General features: G+C 43.6%; 1 protein-coding gene across 1 annotated transcript in view; it reads right to left on the bottom strand.

Moving 5' to 3' along the window:
- Window positions 1-19,428, bottom strand: part of UGT8 (UDP glycosyltransferase 8) — a 170,361-nt gene that overhangs the window by 39,745 nt on the left and 111,188 nt on the right. Inside the window, exon 3 of the mRNA XM_077476809.1 lies at window positions 1,688-1,830. Within this exon, the coding sequence (XP_077332935.1) occupies window positions 1,688-1,830 (143 nt within the window). The remainder of the gene's footprint in view (window positions 1-1,687; window positions 1,831-19,428) is intronic.

Below are 19,428 nucleotides of genomic sequence, written 5' to 3'. Positions count from 1 at the left end.
TGTACCCCCTCTGTCTTAACAAATTTGGACTTTATGCAATTTGATTGAACATGCATATCTGATCCCCACAAACGAGGATTAATATCCTAGCTACACACTCACCTTCTAACCCCCGAAACTGCAAAGGCCCCATCTTACGTTGGTAAATGGAAAAAGGGCTTACAATACAATAGACCCTGCTGATTGGTCATATATGTGTTAGGCTACTAAATCCTCTTCTCCCAATATTGCCACCTTGGAGACAAACTATAAAGTACTTACTAAATGGTATCTGGTCCCTGCCAGGATTGCCAAATTCCTCCCACAATACTCATCTCTCTGTTTTCAAGGCTGCACACACCTCCACATTTGCCCTGTATGTAATACCCTGTAGTGCACTCATTGTGGTCAGAGGTGTTTTCAATTCTTTCAAAATTTTTCACCATACCTTTGCTGCCAGACTCAACTGTAGCTCCCCTGAACAGAAAACCTGAGGCTCTAACCCACGGACAATTTAAGCTTCTTCTCCACATCACCAGAGCTGCCAAACAGACAATCACTGAGGCCTGGAAATCTCCATCCTTATGCATATTGGCTGCTAAACATAGATTTAATTGAGCACTAATTCATGCTAAATTTGAAGCAGTCATCCTGGACAAAGTGCACAAATTTGAGAAACTTTGGAAACCCTGGGTTACTCATTACCTAACCCCTAGATTCGATGACACCCTACTGCTCCCTCCCCTGACCCACTATGCATAGACCATGACTTGCATATCATAGCCCATGGCTACTCTAGGGGACCCCTCTCCCCAACACCACCCCAGCACTTTTTTATGTCCCCCCCTTGATTTACAGTCCTCCTCCCTTCTTTCTTCCCTCGGATGTTTTTCTCCCCTCCTTTCTACTGCTTCATTACACCCCTTCTGCCTCCATCCTTTCCTTGTTTTGCCTCCTGGCAGCCCTTTCTGCCAGGCTCCAGCCTCTAGGTAGACTCTCCTCCGAGTGTGTTATTACTGCCCTCCCCCAGAGTACAGTCTCCCAGGATTCTTGGACTTTTTGGCACTCCCCCTAGGGGAGTGCCAAACTGCTGGGCACCTGTTTGGTGGCCCTTATATGCTTACACCCCTATAAAACTATTCCCTCGTTTATTGTTTATTGTTTATTGTTACTTTACTTTTGTATACCTTTGTTGGGAATCGTCCTCCCATGCTAAACACTATGGTTAACTCCATGCTCCATTTGTGATTTCATTACCTAGCTGAAAACAACTTGTACTAGTTGAACTAGCACCTGTATACCTTAATCTTACTTTTTTTTCTCAATAAAAATATTTGAACAAGAAAACATATGGTAGTAAAGATAAGGACAGCTGCAGGTGCACAAAGGAGCAAGATATCAGTTGGAAAGAGCACAATAATCTAGCAAACAGAAAGTGCAGAGACATAGCTTAAATCAGGAAGTAATGGTGTTTCACTGGAGGAGAGAGATGTATTAATGCTGGTTCCAGATGTAAAGGGGTCAAACACAAAGTGTGAAGAAAAATAAAATGGTTTGTGGTTTCTGACATGCCCTCTAATGGGTGAACTTCCTGACACAGTGCCCACAACCTGGCAGAGGTTCCAACACTTTCCCACTCCCACAGTCCAAAACAGAAAAAAAGTTTTGCCTTTTGATATCCTTTATGACAAAAATGTAAATGTCTTACCTCCAAATAACTTTCTGTTGTAACTTAGCCAGCGCACCCGCCAGTTTTTGTGCTATATCCTCAGACAAATATTTCACCCCAGCTCCAAAAGAGACTAGAACAAATCCATTTTCATCTACAGCATCCACCCAGCTCTGAAGATCCTACATTGAAAAAAAAGACAAATGTGTGAACATGTCCTTCTCGGCTTGTTGCATATTAGCATATACTGTATAGAAAATATTGTTTACCTTTTACACTAGATGGAATCTCATAGCCATGCAGACAGGTCAAGGCACTCTTACACATTACTATACTGTACAGTATATGTCAAATACCATGAATCCACAATAGAACCTATAACATTTTTGGGTATTTTTTTCAGCATACATTCTAGTTTATTATTGTAAAATTTACGTGAAAGTATATTTTATTTTGGCTTTGTAATGTGCGTCTCAGTTAAGTGCCCTAAAGCTGCAGCTTTAACCACATCACTTACCTCTAATGTCCTTGGTTGTGCAAGAAACCGGATCCTGGAAAATCTTAGCCACTTCAATACAGGGCACTCATACACCCTTCCTGCCCAGACCAATTTTCAGCTTTCAGTGCTCTCACGCTCTGAATGCTAATTACTATTACGCTTTGAATGCTAAATAGAGCTTTGTATTGGTGGTATTTAATCACCATGGGACCACTCTGTGCAAAACCAACTGCACAGAGGAGGTAAGTATGACATGTTTGTTATTTTAGAAAAACCTTAAAGTTAGGGTCGAGTAACCCTTTAAGGCCTCATTCACACGAGGTGGATCCGCTCAGCGGAGTCCATCAGCACAGCAGCAGATATGTCTGATTTTAGCGGATCAGATGTCAGCGGACATGGTCACCGTTGACATCCGTTGCTCCATAAACCTGCATGGAGTGTCCATTCAGGTCCACCTAAAAAACTGACAGGCAGACCTGAATGGTCCATGTAAAAGGGGCCTAAGAAATAAGATAGGCAGTCAGTACATCAGGACTGATCAATTTTCAAATATATACCATAGTTTGAAGACTCTATAACTTTCATGCAGACTATTTGCAAAATTGTATAACAGAACTCAAGAAAAACATGTTTTCTTCAGAAATGTTTGTCTTTTTTGTTTAGATAGCAAAAAGAAAGAAAAAAAACAAAACAACGGTGATTAACCACTTTAACCCCGGAAGAATTTACCCCCTTAATGACCAGAGCATTTTTTGCGATACAGCACTGTGTCACTTTAAAGGGGCTGTAAACCCTTGTGTTTTTTCACCTTAATGCATCCTATGCATTAAGGTGAAACAACACCTGGCAGTGACCGGCCCCCCAGTCCCCCCTTTTTACTTACCTGAGGCCTGGAACTTCACCTGGCGGGGACACGCTCTTCCTCTGCCCAGGGTTCTCTGCTCTTGATTGGATAGATTGATAGCAGCGCAGCCATTGGCTCCCACTGCTGTTAATCAAATCCAATGACGTGGACACCGAGTATTTGTGTCTATGGAAGCAAATGCTGGACTCAGAAGCGTGCTTGCAAGGTAACCCCCCTCCCGGGAGAGCGCTTCTCCTAGGGGGTTATATAATGCAGGGAGGAGCCGCGAGGGGCACCTGGGGACCCCAGAAGAAGAGATTCAGGGCCACTCTGTAAAAAGCGAACTGCACAGTGGAGGTAAGTATGACATGTTTGTTATTTTAAAAACAATATGCAAACCTTTACAATCACTTTAACTGACAATTGTGCGGGCGTGCAACGTTGCACCCAAACAAAATTGACGTTCTTTTTTTCCCACAAATAGAGCTTTCTTTTGGTGGTATTTGATCACCTCTGCATTTTTTATTTTTTGCTCTATAAATAAATATCGCTTTTTGCTATAATAAATATCCCCAAAAAAATGTCTTCCTCAGTTTAGGCTGATATGTATTCTTCTACATATTTTTGGTAAAAAAAATGCACTAAGCGCATATTGATTGGTTTGTGCAAAAGTCATAGCGTCTACAAAATAGGGGATAGATTTATGGCATTTTTATTATTATTATTTTTTTATTAGTAATGGCGGTGATCAGCGATTTGTATCGGGACTGTGACAATGTGGCAGTCAGATCAGACACTTTTGACACTATTTGGGGACATTTATACAACAATCAGAGTTAAAAATGGCCCCTGATTACTGTATAAATGTCACTGGCAGGAAAGGGGTTTAACATTAGGGGGCGATCAAGGGGATAAGTGTGTCCCCTCAGCGTACTCTAACTGTAAGGGGGGTGGGCTCACTAGGACATGACAGAGATCACTGCTCCCAACGACATGGAGCAGTAGACCTCTGTCATATCACTAGGCAGAACAGGGAAATGCCTTGTTTGCATCTCCCCGTTCTGCCTCTCCTTACCATGATCGCGGGCCACCGGCAGACATTAAGTCTGCATGACCCGCGCACACTCCCAAGGCATGCGCCCGCTAGCCTGCAATGATGGAGGGATGTACGATGAAGCCCAGGCCATTCTGCCAAAGTACATCGGCATGCGGTGGTCGGCAAGTGGTTAAATACCACCATATGAAAGCTCTATTTGTCTCAAAAATGATACAAAAATGTATTTGGGTACAGTGTTACATGACTGAGTAATTGTCATTAAAAATATGACAGTGCTGAAAGCGAAAGATAAAATATAAGTTTTATATAAAGAGAGACCCCATGGAATGGATTTTTTTTTAAACAATTCCTAATGTAAATTGGTGGTTTGCCAACTTAAATTAACAATTTATTTTACCTAGTGGATTTCTTTTTATTTTTTGGTGAACAAACAATGGGTCCCTTTACCGGTTCACAGACAAGTGGTAAGAATGGTAAGAATAAGTGTTAAGTGATAAGAATGTACCCCACTGCATTCTCACAGAACTTTTTTGGTAAAACGAATGATGCAAAAGAACCCTGACCAAAGCAGCTTGGAATTTTGAGAGGAAACCCTCCTCCTAAAGCTGGACTCCACGTAGATATAAAAAAGACAGATTTGTGCATCTCTACATTTAATCATTAATCATTAAATTTTAAAGAGGAAGTAACCCCTGATGGGTGTTACTTCCTCTTTGATTCCCTGCAAAGGTAAAGCATAATGGACTACTATGCATCGCATAGTAGTCCATTATGTGTCACTTACCTGACACAGGAGCCAGCGATGTCACCGCTGTCCCCTGTATTCCGGAGCATCCATCTTCTCGGTGGGTCTCCGTGGGTCTCGCTGCTCCGCCGCTGTCATTTTGATGAAGCCGCGATGACGTCACTCCCGCGCATGCGCACAGGAGACGCCACTCGCGGCATATCACCGTTGACAGCGGCGCGCTCAATGCGCCTGTGCGCTGCTGTCTACGGCGCATGCGCCGTAGACATCGGTGCCTGTATTTTGGAAAATATCTCCTAAACCGTGTAGGTTTAGGAGATATTTCTTGGACCTACAGGTAAGCCTTAATCTAGGCTTACCTCTAGGTCAAAGTGGTTTGTAAGGGTTTACAACCACTTTAATAAATAATACATTTTAATTAATATTTTTAAATGTAATTTGTGTAAGTACCTGAATTTGACTTGGTATCATCATCTTGTAATCTCCTTTACCAATCCAATGGTAGCCAGCCAATCCAGTGTGCTGCAGGCATATGTGCTGACATGGAACATGCTTACAGAGGGACAGAACACAGAGAACAGAGGGATGACCTCAGCCTTCTGGTCTTTCATTGTCCACTCAGAAGCCTGAGGGTGGCGGGAGAACAGCACTGTGTTCTTCCCTGCAAGTAGTTATTCGGTGTGGAAAAATCGTGTAAATAGCAGGACTGAATTTACAGAAAAACAAATTCTTTGGAATTTAAAACAGCTTCCTTATATGTATTCCATCAGTGTACTTAGCCGATTGCCTGGAGTTCACATTCAAAGCACCTTGCCAGAGGTGCTAGAGGTTATGAGTCATAGCTAGGGATGAGCCGAACACCCCCCGGTTCGGTTCGCACCAGAACCTTCGAACGGACCTAAAATTCATACGAACTTTAGAACCCTATTAAAGTCTATGGGACTCGAACGTTCAAAATCAAAAGTGCTCATTTTAAAGGCTAATATGCAAGATATGCAACAGACAACACTAGCAATAAGAGGTATCTTCAGGTGTATACTGTGCTGGAGGCACAAAACACCCACTTTAACTCCTGCAGATGCCTGTATTAGAGAACACCAGAAATAAAGGGTAGATACAGGTGTATATTGTGCTGGAGGGACACACCACACACTAACTCCTGCAGATGGCTTTATTATAGAACACCAGCAATAAAGGGTAGATACAGGTGTATACTGCGCTGGAGGCACACAACACCCACTTTAACTCCTGCAGATGCCTGAGAAAAGAACACACTGTCCCTAACTATCTAGCTCTTTCCCTGCATGCTGGAACACACTACACAAGGCCGCCGCGCTGGCAGCCTTATATAGTGTGGGGTGTGTACTAAACCCCCTGAGCTATAATTGGCCACAGGCATCCTGCCTTTGGCCAATTATGGCTCTCCTCGCTGCCGTGATTGGTCAAGCATGCGGGGGTCACAGTGCATGCTTGGCCAATCATGAGCCAGCAATGCACTGCGATGGCGTAGTGCACTGTGGACCGTTCGTGCCACACAAATTTGGTGCGAACGGTCCACAAAGTTCTGAATTTGCCGAACAGACGAACCGCCGATGTTCGAGTCGAACACCAAGCTCATCCTTAGTCATAGCATAACTCATATATAAAGGAGCCTGCTCTGTGGTTAAAGGGTATTAGTTTATCCACTTATGCGTGGGTATTCGTTTGGTTTAGGATGACAACATTTTTTTCACAATATTTTCTTAATTAAAAATAACATTTGAAGAAAAGATGTGGCAGACAAAGTATTGGCACATGAACAAATTCAAACCTGACAATCCAGATTGTGGTAGTAGAGCTTCTCAAGGAAGAGATATGAATGGTTCTATGTATTCTGTAAAAGGCTGCTGTTGTTAAATATTAAATGAGTCTGGAGGTGAAGAAAACCACAACCATTTAGTCTTACATGAAAATATTAACAATTAAAATAGGAAGTCCCGTATTTAACTATAAAGCCTCTTGCCCAGCGGCGTAAAAACCCAGATGCATTGTTGTCTATGGAACAATTCACACAGCTGCATAAAGATTAGTAATACAACGATGAGTACAGAGTTGTCAAATAAAAATAGAACATTTTACATGTGAATGCAGTAATTTACACTCATATGCATGTGTAAAAGACCCTGTTTCACTGTGTGTATTAGCACCTTCAGCCTGAGTTTTTGTAAAGACAGGCATACTGATTGCACACCTGTGGGATGGGTTCCTATTCACCCCAGGGATAGAGCTCAGGTCTGTAGTAAGAAGAACCGGCAACACTGTAATCTTTGAAGTGTTGTTTATTGGTACATCAGAGTGACAGTAAAACAATAAATCTGACGCGTTTTGGCAATAGCCTTGGTCGTAGCTGGTTTAAAACAGATATGGCAAATATATATATATATATATATATATATATATATATATATATATATATATACACTCACATACACATATGAAAACTCCCTTGGCCCATCAGGTTAGTGTCACAGAAAATTAGCATATTTAATTGATACCACCAATTATTCAAGTGGTTAGTGACTATACCTGTTTTTAGCCAACATGAGAAGGGGAAGAGAAAAAAAAAAGCAATATAAAAAGTTAATTTGTTGAGCCAAGAATAAGTGTGTAGAAAAAATGCTACATAAAATATTAAGACCTTATTGCTTCAAGGAAAAATTGTATTCCTTAGAAGATGAAAATGCAGACTTATGTTCAAGTAACAATTTTTTTTAGTGATAAGACCACAAAGTAAAGTCAAGATAGAGAAAAAAAAGGGGGGCAGGGGAATTCAATTTATGGCAGGGTCAAAAAAGAGGGATTCAATTTATGGCAGGATCAAAAAGAGCGGGATTCAATTTATGGCAGGATCAAAAAAGAAAAATTCTAATTATGGCAGAATCAGAGGAGATGCAATTTATGGCAGGATCAAAACGAGTGGGATTCAATTTATGGCAGGATCAAAAAAGAAAAATTCTAATTATGGCAGAATCAGAGGAGATGGAATTTATGGCAGGATCAAAACGAGTGGGATTCAATTTATGGCAGGATCAAAAAAGAAAAATTCTAATTATGGCAGAATCAGAGGAGATGGAATTTATGGCAGGATCAAAAAGAGAGGGATTCAATTAATGGCAGGATCAAAAAACAAAAGAAAAGAAAAATTCAAACGATGGCAGGATCAGAGAAGAGGGATGCAATTTGTGGCAGGATCAAAAACAGAAGGATTAAATTTATGGCAGGATCAAAAAGAGGAATTACGTTTATGGCAGGATCAAAAAGAAAGGGATTACATTTTTGGCAAAATCAAAAAGAGGAATTAAGTTTATGGCAGGATCAAATAGAGCTCAAGGCTCCTACTTGGAGACAGCTCCACTGTCAGAAACCATGAAAGGCAGAGACAGAAGTACCAACCATAGACCAACTCTGTGGACTATCGTTCTTTCTGGTCATATTAGTCAGGGGCTTGACCATAGATGAGAAGTTACGAATAAACTTCTGATAATTGTTGGCAAAGCCCAGGAAACACTGCAGAGGACGTAAACCCATGGTTCAGGGCCACTGCAGAACTGCCAAAAGTTTCTCTGGGTCCATAGAAAAAAAAAACAGCAGTGGAAATGACATAACCCAGGAATTTAACCTGGGCACAATGGAACTCGCACTTCTCCAGTTTACAATAGAGATTGTTCTCTCTTAGTTTCTGAAGAACACGACAGACATATGTGTGGTGGCTCTCCAGGGACTTGGAAAATATGAAGATATCATCGAGATAAACCACCACACATAACTGCAACAAATCTCAGAGAACATTATTAATAAATTCCTGGAATGCCGGGGCACTACAAAGGCCAAAATGCATTACGAGGTACTCATAATCACCTGGTATTAAACACAGTTTTCCACTCATAGCCCACCTTAATCCTTACAAGACTCTATGCCCCTCTCAAACCAAGCTTTGTGAAAACCGTTGCTCTCTAGAGGCAGTCAAATAACTCCATAATCAATGGAATTGGATAGGCATTCTTAATTGTGAAACAACTGAGACCCCTATAATCAATAGAAGGTCTCAGTTCACCACTCTTCTTCTTCACAAAGAAGAAACCAGCACCAACAGAAGATGAGGATTTGCAGATGAAATCTCGAGAAAGTACATCTGCAACATACTCATCCATGGCCTTATCCTCCAAGACCGACAAAGGGTAAACCACAAGGGGTTATGGTACCAGGTTGAAGGTCAATTGCACAATCATAAGGCCATGTGGAGGAAAACTATCGGCTTGACCTTTGTCAAAGACATCGCTAAAATCGCAGTAATCCTCTGGCAGAGAGGAGAGTGAAGAGGTGCACAGGATCTTGGCTACCTAGCAGCAATAGGGACACTGGTTCAAATCCTGACCACAACACCATCTGCCTGGAGTTTGCATGTTCTCCCTGTACCTGTGTGGGTTTCCTTTGGGTACTCTGGTTTCCTCCCACACTCCAAAGACATGCTGGTAGGTTAATTAGACCCTGTCTATAAATTGGCCCTAGTATGTGTTTGTAAGTGCGCCGGGACCCTATGGGGTAAGACCGTGCTATATCAAGATTCAACTCAACTTAGGTGAGAAAATAACTTGGAATTGGATTATCTCATGGTGAAGAGCACCTATGGCCATGGACAACAGAAACGTCTCATGAGTCACATGGGCAGGCTGTAGAGGTCTCCCGTTAAGAGCCACAATGGCAAATGAAGTGGCACACAGCTGCAGTGGAATCAAGTGCTTTGATACAAAGGCAGCATCAATGAACAGGCCTGCAGCCCCAGAGTCAATTAGAGCCTGTATTTCGAGGGACAACTCAGCCCAAGAAAGGGTGACCGAAACCAGGGGTTTATCCTTCTGGATAACTGGGGATGAAACAACGCTGCCTAAAGTCTGTCAGTGACAGAACCTCAAAGTTCAGGTGTGCCCTGGACAGGTAGGACAAGACTTCAAAAAGTGACCTGCCTGACCACAATAAAAGCACAATCTCTCCCTCCTCCTAAAGGTTCTCTCATCCGTAGAAAAACGCGTGAATTGCAAATGCATGGGTTCATCTTCACTGACTGACTTGGTACCAGGCGGCATGGGAGGTGAGGGATTCAAGGGTGAGATTGCAAAGCGTGGAGACAAACATAGAGGAGGCTTTCACAAGTGCTCCTAAAAAAAGACAGTCTTTCCCTGAGTCTGGAGTCAATGAGGATGGCAAACATGATCAACTTCTCCAGCTCAGTGGGTATATCTCTGGCTGCTATCTCATCTTTGATGGTATCTGAGAAACCATGAAAAAAGCAGCCACGAGGGCCTCATTGTTCCATGTGACCTCTGCTGCCAGAGTACGGAATTCAATGGCGTAGTCGACGACAGTTCTCGTACTCTGTTCAATGGACATGAGGCACTTGGCAACAGAAGCAGAGCATGCAAGAACTTCAAATACCCTTTTAAATGAAGCCGCAAACAACAAAACAACAGGTTTTTGCATCTACCATAGAGGATTTGCCCAGACCAAGGCTCTCTCAATTATAGGAGATAGTTTCTGTGATGTTGACCAAGGCAAAGGCAGAGATCCACTGGGCTGAACGGCTTAAGTAGGCAGGACTGACAAGCAGGATATCATCAACAGCTGAATAACTGTGGAGAGATAGGAGCTGGCAGCCCTAAGAAGGAAGGGCTGAGCCCAGCCCTGACATCCACCCAGGCAGACAGGAAGTCTGGCTGAGGAGTCAGGAGGACTTTGCTCTACAGATACGAGGTCTGCGTATGAGTGTCAGGAGGGCACCCATGTTCTCTAGGAGAGAGAGGCTGCAGCTGGCAGCATGAGCATACCGCTCTAAAGAACTATCCTAAGGCCTCAGTATGAGGCCTGAAGCAGTGGTGCTGCCAGTGAGGAAGCCAGGAGGCTGAACGGATAAACAATACATTGATGATGGAACATCTTGTGAGGGAAATTGCTGTTACTTTCTCAGAATTTTGTTTCCTTTAAATAAAAATTGGCTGCCCTGCCCTTAAAATGCAGTCTGGACTGACACGTGTTCCTGAAACCGCATGCACCACTAGAGTCTAATCACCCGAACATTTTACAACGCGTATATTGCAATACTATCAAGAGGATAAAAAAATATTGTTACGCGGGGGCGTGGCCAAGCGGCAGACCAAGATGGCTGCTATATCGAGCAGCTCCGCTCCACACAGGGATACAGTGGCACATAGTGACCTTAGAAACCGGAGATTCTCACTCCATTTGGAAATCACACCCGACCCAGCAGACATCAGCAGCATGAGGGAGAAATACTCGGCTCAGAGCTGCTCCCCTCAAAGTATAGACATGCAAGCTTAAATAATTGTAAACAAAGATTGGGGGAGCTAATAATATAGTGCTGAAACCATATTATACAACTTAACATACATGGAATAAAAAATTCAACGTGATATACTTTTTCAAAGTGCAAGGTGCTCTGTATAATGTAAATAAAAAAGGTTATATAAAAAATTATTTGAAGTATTTCAAAAGTACATAAATTCTTTTGTAATTATTAACACCATCACCATAAAGCAATAAACTCTGATTGCACCCGATGTGTCTGATTGAGAGTCCTATGCAGGCCATACACGGTCGAATTTCGAACGAATTTTCTTTTCAAAATCAGAAAATTCGTTTTTTTTGTGATCCGATGATGCCACCATTGATTTTCGAAATTCGGCCGACCAAGCCTTCAATTTCACCTCATGTTGCTACAGAAAAGAATTTTCTTGGCTGGGAATCTTCTTTTCTCTCCGTACATTTTCTTTTATCTCCGTACATTTTCTTTTATCTCCGTACATTTTCTTAAGTTTCTCGCACGATTCTCCCATCATTGATCAGAAAATCGTTCGTTTTTCTAAAAATTTCCAACATGTCCGATTCCTCAAATTTTATTTCCGCACGAAAATCGGCTGTTGCTGCAGCCCACTAATGGTGCGAAATTCATACGAAAATTCTTAGATACGATTTTCGAAAGAAAATTCTTTCGAAATTCGAACCGTGTATGGCCGGCACTACTCACCAGAACATTAACATCTCTTTATAAGAAAGGAAGATCAGACAAGCTTGGTTTGTGGGTCGGTGAGCTTGCTTATATAATAGAGTATAGATGAACTAGGACACTTTTAGGTATATGAATTCCTCGTCACCATAATATCCCATCATAAAGACAGAGAAAATGCCATAGCGTAAAATTGTTTATTAAAATGCCATAGACGAATGACAAAATGTCTGCTTACATCAAGAAGTGCCTTCTCTCGGATAACCGCATAAGTCACTTAGCAGTAACTGCACTTGTGGGTCGGCATGCATTCAGTTCAGCGAAGCTGGCCCCCCTACAATCAGCACAAATAAAGTGTGTTTTTTCCAGACTATGACGTCACCTAGCCCCCCTACAACAGCCAAATGGCATGAAACTGGTCTCGTTGGTTAGTGCTACATTTGTGCTGTTTTGTGCTGTTTAAATTTCCGTTCTGTCCTTTATCATTTTTGCATTATTAATGATTTATTAAAGGTCACTAAAGGTCACTCAGCCCCCCTACAACACCCAAGTGACACGAAATTGGGCTGGTTGGTTAGTACCTCATTTGTGCTGGTTTATGCTGCTAAAACTTTTATTTGTGCTGTTATGTTTTTTTAGTTATAACATGTTTATTGGTGTGCTTTTTTGTGTCTCAAAAATAAAAATGTGTGCTGCTTTTATTTTTAAGATAATAACAATTTTTTTTTTTCCAGACAATGACATCGCTCCGCCCTCCTGTTACGTACCTGGTTAGTGAGCTCCCCGGTTAGACAGCAGCCATGGGAGCACAGTGAGGTATGAGTGCCTGTGATCAGTCCAGTAGACTGCGTGGTGGCAGCAGTTAGCAGAAGGATGCGGCAGCAGAACTGGCTGGTGGCAGATGAGCTGGCACTGAGCTTGGCTGGTGGCAGACTGTGGGTAAGCAGCTGGAAGCAGGAGACAGACGAGACCTTGCTGGACTGAAGAGCTGTAGCAGGCTGAATGAGCAGGATGCAGGGTCAGATGACCTGGGTCCATAATGGTCGGGCAGATCAGGCATAGACGGCAGACAACAGGATAGTCGGGTCACAAGCCCAGGCAGCAACAGGAGGTAGATCAGGCAAGAACAGAAGGCAGAATCAGAATCCAGAGACAAGCCAAGGTCAGGGCAAGTAGCAGTCAAACGGTCAGTTGCCAGTCTGTGCATGCGCCTATGTATGCACAGGGAGAAAATATTTTTGCAAGCCTTCCCTGACACCCCCTACAACAGCCAAACAAAATGAAAATGGGCTGATTAGTGCCACGTTTGTGTTGGTTTGTGCCTATTTACTCTCCATTCTATCTCCTTTTGTTTTTCAGTTATTGTTGATTTAATAAAGGTCACCAAAGGTCACCCAGCCCCCCTACAAGAGACAAAAAACATGAAACTGGTCTGGTTGGTGCCTCCTTTGTGCTGGTTTGTGCTGTTTAAATATCAGTTCTACCGCATTTTGTTTTTCAGCTATTTATTATTTATTAAAGGTCACCAAAGGTCACTCAGCCCCCTACACATGAAACTTGGTTGGTTGGTTAGTTCTGCGTTTGTGCATCACATCACAGCTTCACTTAAAGCAACTATAAAAATAGCCTTGATTAGATCTTTGGCATCAGCAAGGGATACAGATGTGATGAGCTGTGCTACAGCCCTTATGTAAAATTCTTTGACTCTTCTGCCTTTTTTTCTCAGACAATCCCACCTGGTGACTAGCTTGGTGCAATATGCAACATCAACTCTGAGGCCGCGTACACACGCGGGGACTGTTCGCTCAACTTTGTCCGCTGAACAGTGTTTCGGCGGACAGTCCGCTCGTGTGTGGGCTTTCAGCGGACAGTTTCAGCGGACAGTCTGCTGAACAAAGTTTTTCGGAAATTCCGAAAAACTGTCCGCTGAAACTTTGTTTCAGCGAACAGTCCCCTCGTGTGTAGGCTTGTTCGTCAAACTAAGTTCCGCGCATGCTCAGAAAGGATTTACACGCCGAAGTTTGCATTGCAGTGTATAGGACGTCGTTTTCTAGTCCCGTCGTACGTGCCGTTCACGTCATCGCGCACGGTTTCAGCGGACTGTTCGTTCGTCGTGTGTGGCCAAGTCCGTCCATGCTAATTTTGAGCGGACTGTCCGCTGAAACTGTTTGACGGACAAAGTTGAGCGAACAGTCCCCGCGTGTGTACGCGGCCTGACAAAGCATGGGGGCAGTGCAACATCAACTCTGACAAAGCATGGGGTCAGTTTGGAAGATTCCTTTTCCGTCAATACTCTAAAGAAATAGTTAATATACTGTACATTGTGTCACCTCAAGTCCTTCCCACTTTGTACCCCACGTTAGTAAATTTTAAATATAAATGTACCATTCAATTGTGTTACTTTTTGTGCCTTTAAAATATTCTCCCCCCTACCTTGCATCCCATGTAACAGTAAAAGCTACAACTATTGCTTAAGCTTAAGCTTATACTTAAGCATTCTCCGTGCATCAGTGTCTTAAAAACAGCACAGCTTAAGTTGCTTGTAAGTTGCATCATCTGGTTTTAATTCTCATATAAATATATGTATAGATGTAGCACCCACCACCTTTAGGTGGGTGCTAACAGGTTAATGTTAGGAGAAATTACCATTGCCTTACTGTTTTTATTTAGGCCTGGTGGGTTTGATCTAGGTTTGGGAGGAGCAGGAGAATAGAGAGGGGTGTGACCACCTGTTCTTCAACCTGGAAGACCTCCCTTGCTTGTCAAGGGTAATGTTCTGGAAGGAAGGTGGGGCAGGGACTGAAGAGCAGGCAGTGTATAAGGCTCTGGCCCAATCATTTATTTGTATGGGCAGGGGCGGAACAGACATATATATTGGGGTCACATGCTTCCTGGGCGAGATGCGACTAGAGAAGATCAAGAAAGGCTGCAAGATGTAACCCACAGGAGCAGGGCCGGATGGCCTGGGGGTGCAGAGACCCCAGAGCTAGAAAGCCAAGGAACTCAACTGGAAAGCCTGGGGGTTCAGAGACCTCAGAGCTGGAAGGATCACCATTCAAGAAGCGGGAAGTAGCTGCTAACCAACCTTAGTAGGCCGGGGTCGTCTGGACTTTCCTGAGCTGGCCTGGGAAGAAATCGCAGGAAGTGAGAGGCGGGTGAGGCCTGATGTCTTTCAGAAGGGCATTGGCCAGTTTGTTAAAGGGAAAGGGTCTATCTACTCACGCAGCACAATCAAAGAGGCGACTTATACTTTTCTGCACTACCCACACAACACAGACTGCAGCATCTGGAATAAAAGCTTATTGTTTCCACTGTGTGTCGTGATTACTACAGCAGGGTGGAAGAATCGGGGGTGAAACCAGCCATAAAATGAACTACACTAGCAGCTCCCAAGGGATTAGTGCGCTACATATATATATATATCTATATATATATATATAGATATATATATATCTATATATATATATATATATACACCATACCTGCAAAGCAAATACAATAAAACATAGTAAAAATAAAACTGAGAGTGAATGATAGATATTAGACAACAGTGAGCGAACGGTAGAGTGGAAAGTAGAGAGCGAACATAAGAGAGAGAACAAGAGAGAGAGAACAAAAATACAACCACAACTATTTTTGGCTTTTTATTTTTTTTTTGTGTTTTCCTTTTTTTTTTTTTTCACTTTTTTCACTTTTATAAAAACTATAAAAAAAACTATAACTGAATGTTGCAGATTAGGGTCTCTCAAAATGTGATGACCATTACATCTTTCAAGATCCCAAGACCCTGGGTACGTGTGCCTATGACTGTGTGGTGCTGTACCCTACGCTAATACTCAACTAGTGTGTGGTAGCGTTCGAAACAGTCACCAATGCAAAGACCAGGTTGGTCAGGACAGGAGGGACAATAATACTGGGTGTCATGCCTAAATCTGCTCTTTCTACAGACACGACACCTTCTTTGGGGGTTTCTTTGGGTAGGGGTACCAGAGAGGACATGTAGAAAATGCCTCTCATGCAGCCGGCTTACTGCATTTGCACTGGGAAGTTGGGCCAGAGCACCCTCTGGAAACAGGAGGGCTCTGATGATCTCTTCCTGGAATTTAAGGAAGGATCCAGTTCATCCTGAAGCTCTGTATAGCACATGAGCGTTCAGCAAAGCCAATTGAAAATAGGAAAACAGACACTTTTTTATACCAGCGTCTGGCCTTACGGGCAATTAGGTACGGAGCCAACAACTGGTCATTGAGGTCCACCCCTCCCATATTTTGGTTATATTCGTGGACACAGAGGGGTTTCTCAACAACACCAGTCGCTGTAGTAATTTGGACCGTCGTGTCTGCATGAAGGGAGGTAAGAACGAAAATATTCTTATTATCCCACCACTTCATAGCGAGCTAATTATTACATCTCAAGCAGGCTCTCTCCCCCAGCCTAAGACGGGAATCTACAAGCCGCTGGGGAAAGCCCCGGCAATTCGATCACACGGTGCCACATGCGCCAATTTGATGATCAAACAAGTGACTAAAAAGTGGCACGCTTGTGTAATAATTGTCCACATACAAGTGGTACCCCTTTCCGTATAAGGGTGACACCAAGTCCCACACAATCTTGCCAGTGATTCCTATGTAGTCAGGGCAGTTCGGCGGCTCTACATAACTATCTCTTCCCTCATAAACCATAAAACCACATGTATAGCCTCTGGCCCTGTCACAGAGCTTATACATCTTGACCCCGTATCTGGCACTCTTGCTGGGAAGGTACTGTTTGAATGACAAGCGGCCAGAAAACGTAATCAGGGACTCATCAACGCAGACAACTTGATGGGGAGTAAATAAGTCTGGAAAACGTTGGTTGAAGTGGTTTACGAGAATTTTGTAGAGCCGACCAAATTCAGGGTCATCCCAAGGATGACAGAGTTCATTGTCACTGAAGTGCATGAACTGCAAGATCTGCTCATATCATGTCCTGGTCATGGAGATAGAGAACACGGGCATATGGTGAATTGGGTCAGTGGACCAATATGACCGCAACTCACTCGTTTTAACTATGCCCATGAGGAGGGTAAAGCCAAGAAAGATCTTAAATTCGGAGACCGTAATTGGTCTCCAATCTCTGGCAAGGGAGGACTGGGGAATAGTGGCAATGTGTTGACCAGAGTACAAATTGCTTTGGTCCACACTAGATCTATAGAGATCTTCAGTGAAAAATAGCGAATAAAAATCAAGTGACATAAAATCAACTGTTTCCACCTGAATGCCAGGTTGGCCAGTGAATGTGGGAAGTACGGGTGCTGCAGAAGTGGTGGGTTCCCCATTAGGATTGGCGGATGCAGCAGGAAGGGCACTATGGGTTTGACGGGCCGAGCTTTGTCTTCTTGGTGGCAGCGGGACACTACTTGTACTTACCACCTCACCAGCTTGAACTGCACTTATGGGACTCGCAATGTCACCATGTTACTGCATTGCTGGATGTATGACCAGGATGTACTAGTCTGCTGGTGCTTGCCAGTTCACCAGAAGGAATAGCGGCGCCAGTACTGCTCTGCTCCATACAAGAGACCTGCGATTCTTGCACCTCAGCGACAGCAGAAGAATATCGGGGTCTGGCACGACTGACCTTGGCAGGGACCACAACTCCGCCGTCAGAGCTATCTGTCATAGTGCCGCTACTGTCTACTGGTTCGCATTCTGAGCCTGGATCTGACAGATGAGTGACTTCCTCCTCACTATCCCTCATGCTCAGAAACGTGTAGGCCTCTTCACTAGTGTACCTCCAATTTGCCATTTTGGGCTCTAAATTTAGGGGTACACTAGTGAGACTCACAGGTAAAAAAGCTCCTAGGCTGTCAGCGACTGATTCAAAATGCTACCAAAAAATCGCAGGGATCAGGCCTGACTCTACAAACGCTGCAATTGTGTGTTTAGTGTTTTGTAAGTGACAGTGATCGATCGATATTGCACTTGGGTGGGCTGGGCTGGGCTGGGCGAAGGGGCTAAATGCAGGTGCTAGCAGGTATCTGGGCTGATCCCACTAACACTGCGTTTTTAGGAATCCTAAACTGCTGGGGATGCTAGTATAGTTCTGATCAGATCAGATATTGATCTATTCAGACACTATACTACTAAGGGAGGCGCATGCTGCGTGTGTGGGTGTTAGTGGTACTGTCACTAATCTGACGCTCCCTGGGGTGACGCAGACCCGATCTGACCCTAAAACCTATCTTTGTTCACCCACCGGATGATCAGGGGGTTAAACATTTATTAGATAAAATACAGCGGGTGCCCTGACGCAATAAAAAAATAACTAGCTACTGTGATCACAGGTGACACGGGGTAATCAAGGGGTTGAACCTTTATTGGGGGGGTTAGGGGGGTCCTTAGTCCTTTCTGAGCCTAATACTAGTTACCCTAACACTGATTAGTGTCACTAATGACACTAGTACACTTACACAGACAGGGGAAGGATATCATTCGTTAGTAGTGATCACCAGGTCCAGGCCAGAAATCATTGGCCTAGGCCTGGGGGTTGATTGTTTCCTGATCAAATCCAATTGTCCCGGGCCAGCGGGGGGATGCACGCACGCGCCCCTCTGCCGGGGACACGCGCCCGATGTAGCATAATGGCGCTTTGCCTGCCTGTACCATTCTGCCACAGTACAACTGCAGCGACTGGTCAGGAACAGGCTAAATCTCTCACATACATTTGTAGAAAGTGTTTGAATTGTAGAATTTCCACAGTCTGGCCTAGCATTTGCAATTCCCCTACAGTTTACCTCTTAGTGAAAAGTCAGAGCAAATAGGTTCCCAGTTTGGGCAAAAAAAAAACTGGGAGTACAGTTACCAATGTACCTTTCTGTGTAGACAGGCAAGGGTTTAATGATGATTTCAGTATATTGCTGCAGGGATTTACAACACATAGATGCATCACTAACAAACACAAAAAAAGTAAAAATAAGTGGGCTATACTTCCATTTACTTGATTTACCCTCAGGTAGCAGTCAAATACAGCTAAGGAGAGCTGAACAGATCATAAACCTGTCTCTGTGACTGTATTTCTTTACAGCACTTCCATGTACACATAAGTATCCTTCTCAATGAAATATTATTTTGTAAAGATTTATTACAGCTTCACAGTTCCAGAGAAAGGGTGCCTTCCCACACTCAACACCAGAAGAACCTACTATATCCAAAATAACGGTCACTGATGACCGGGTATATCCAATAGGCCATATATCAATATCACCTGTTCACTCTCAAGTAAAGTAAAAATAGCAGTGTCCAATCCACAGCCTTCGGGCCACATCTGGCCCAAGAAAGTTAAGCATGCAGCCCGGGCATGTCTGATGGGTTGGCAGAGATGCCATGCACGGCATAGCAGCTGTAGCAGTGGCCAACATAGACAAGCCAGACAGAGGCATGTCTGGAGGGATGCCAGGGATGCTGAGTTTCTCATAGCACTGGCAGTGGTGCATGCAGGGACTCCCTCTAGTGGCAGGCAAATAAGTACTGCATGGCTGGACCAATGGGAGTGCTGGAGTGGGCTGTACCCCCCCCCCCCCCCATTTCATTTGTGCCT

Source organism: Lithobates pipiens, unplaced genomic scaffold, assembly GCF_037356315.1.
Source record: "Lithobates pipiens isolate NorthernLeopardFrog02 unplaced genomic scaffold, aLitPip1_a1.2 Scaffold_13, whole genome shotgun sequence".
NCBI lineage: Eukaryota > Metazoa > Chordata > Amphibia > Anura > Ranidae > Lithobates > Lithobates pipiens.
Note: the sequence above shows the minus strand (reverse complement) of the source record. Positions and strands in the feature narration are given on the sequence as shown.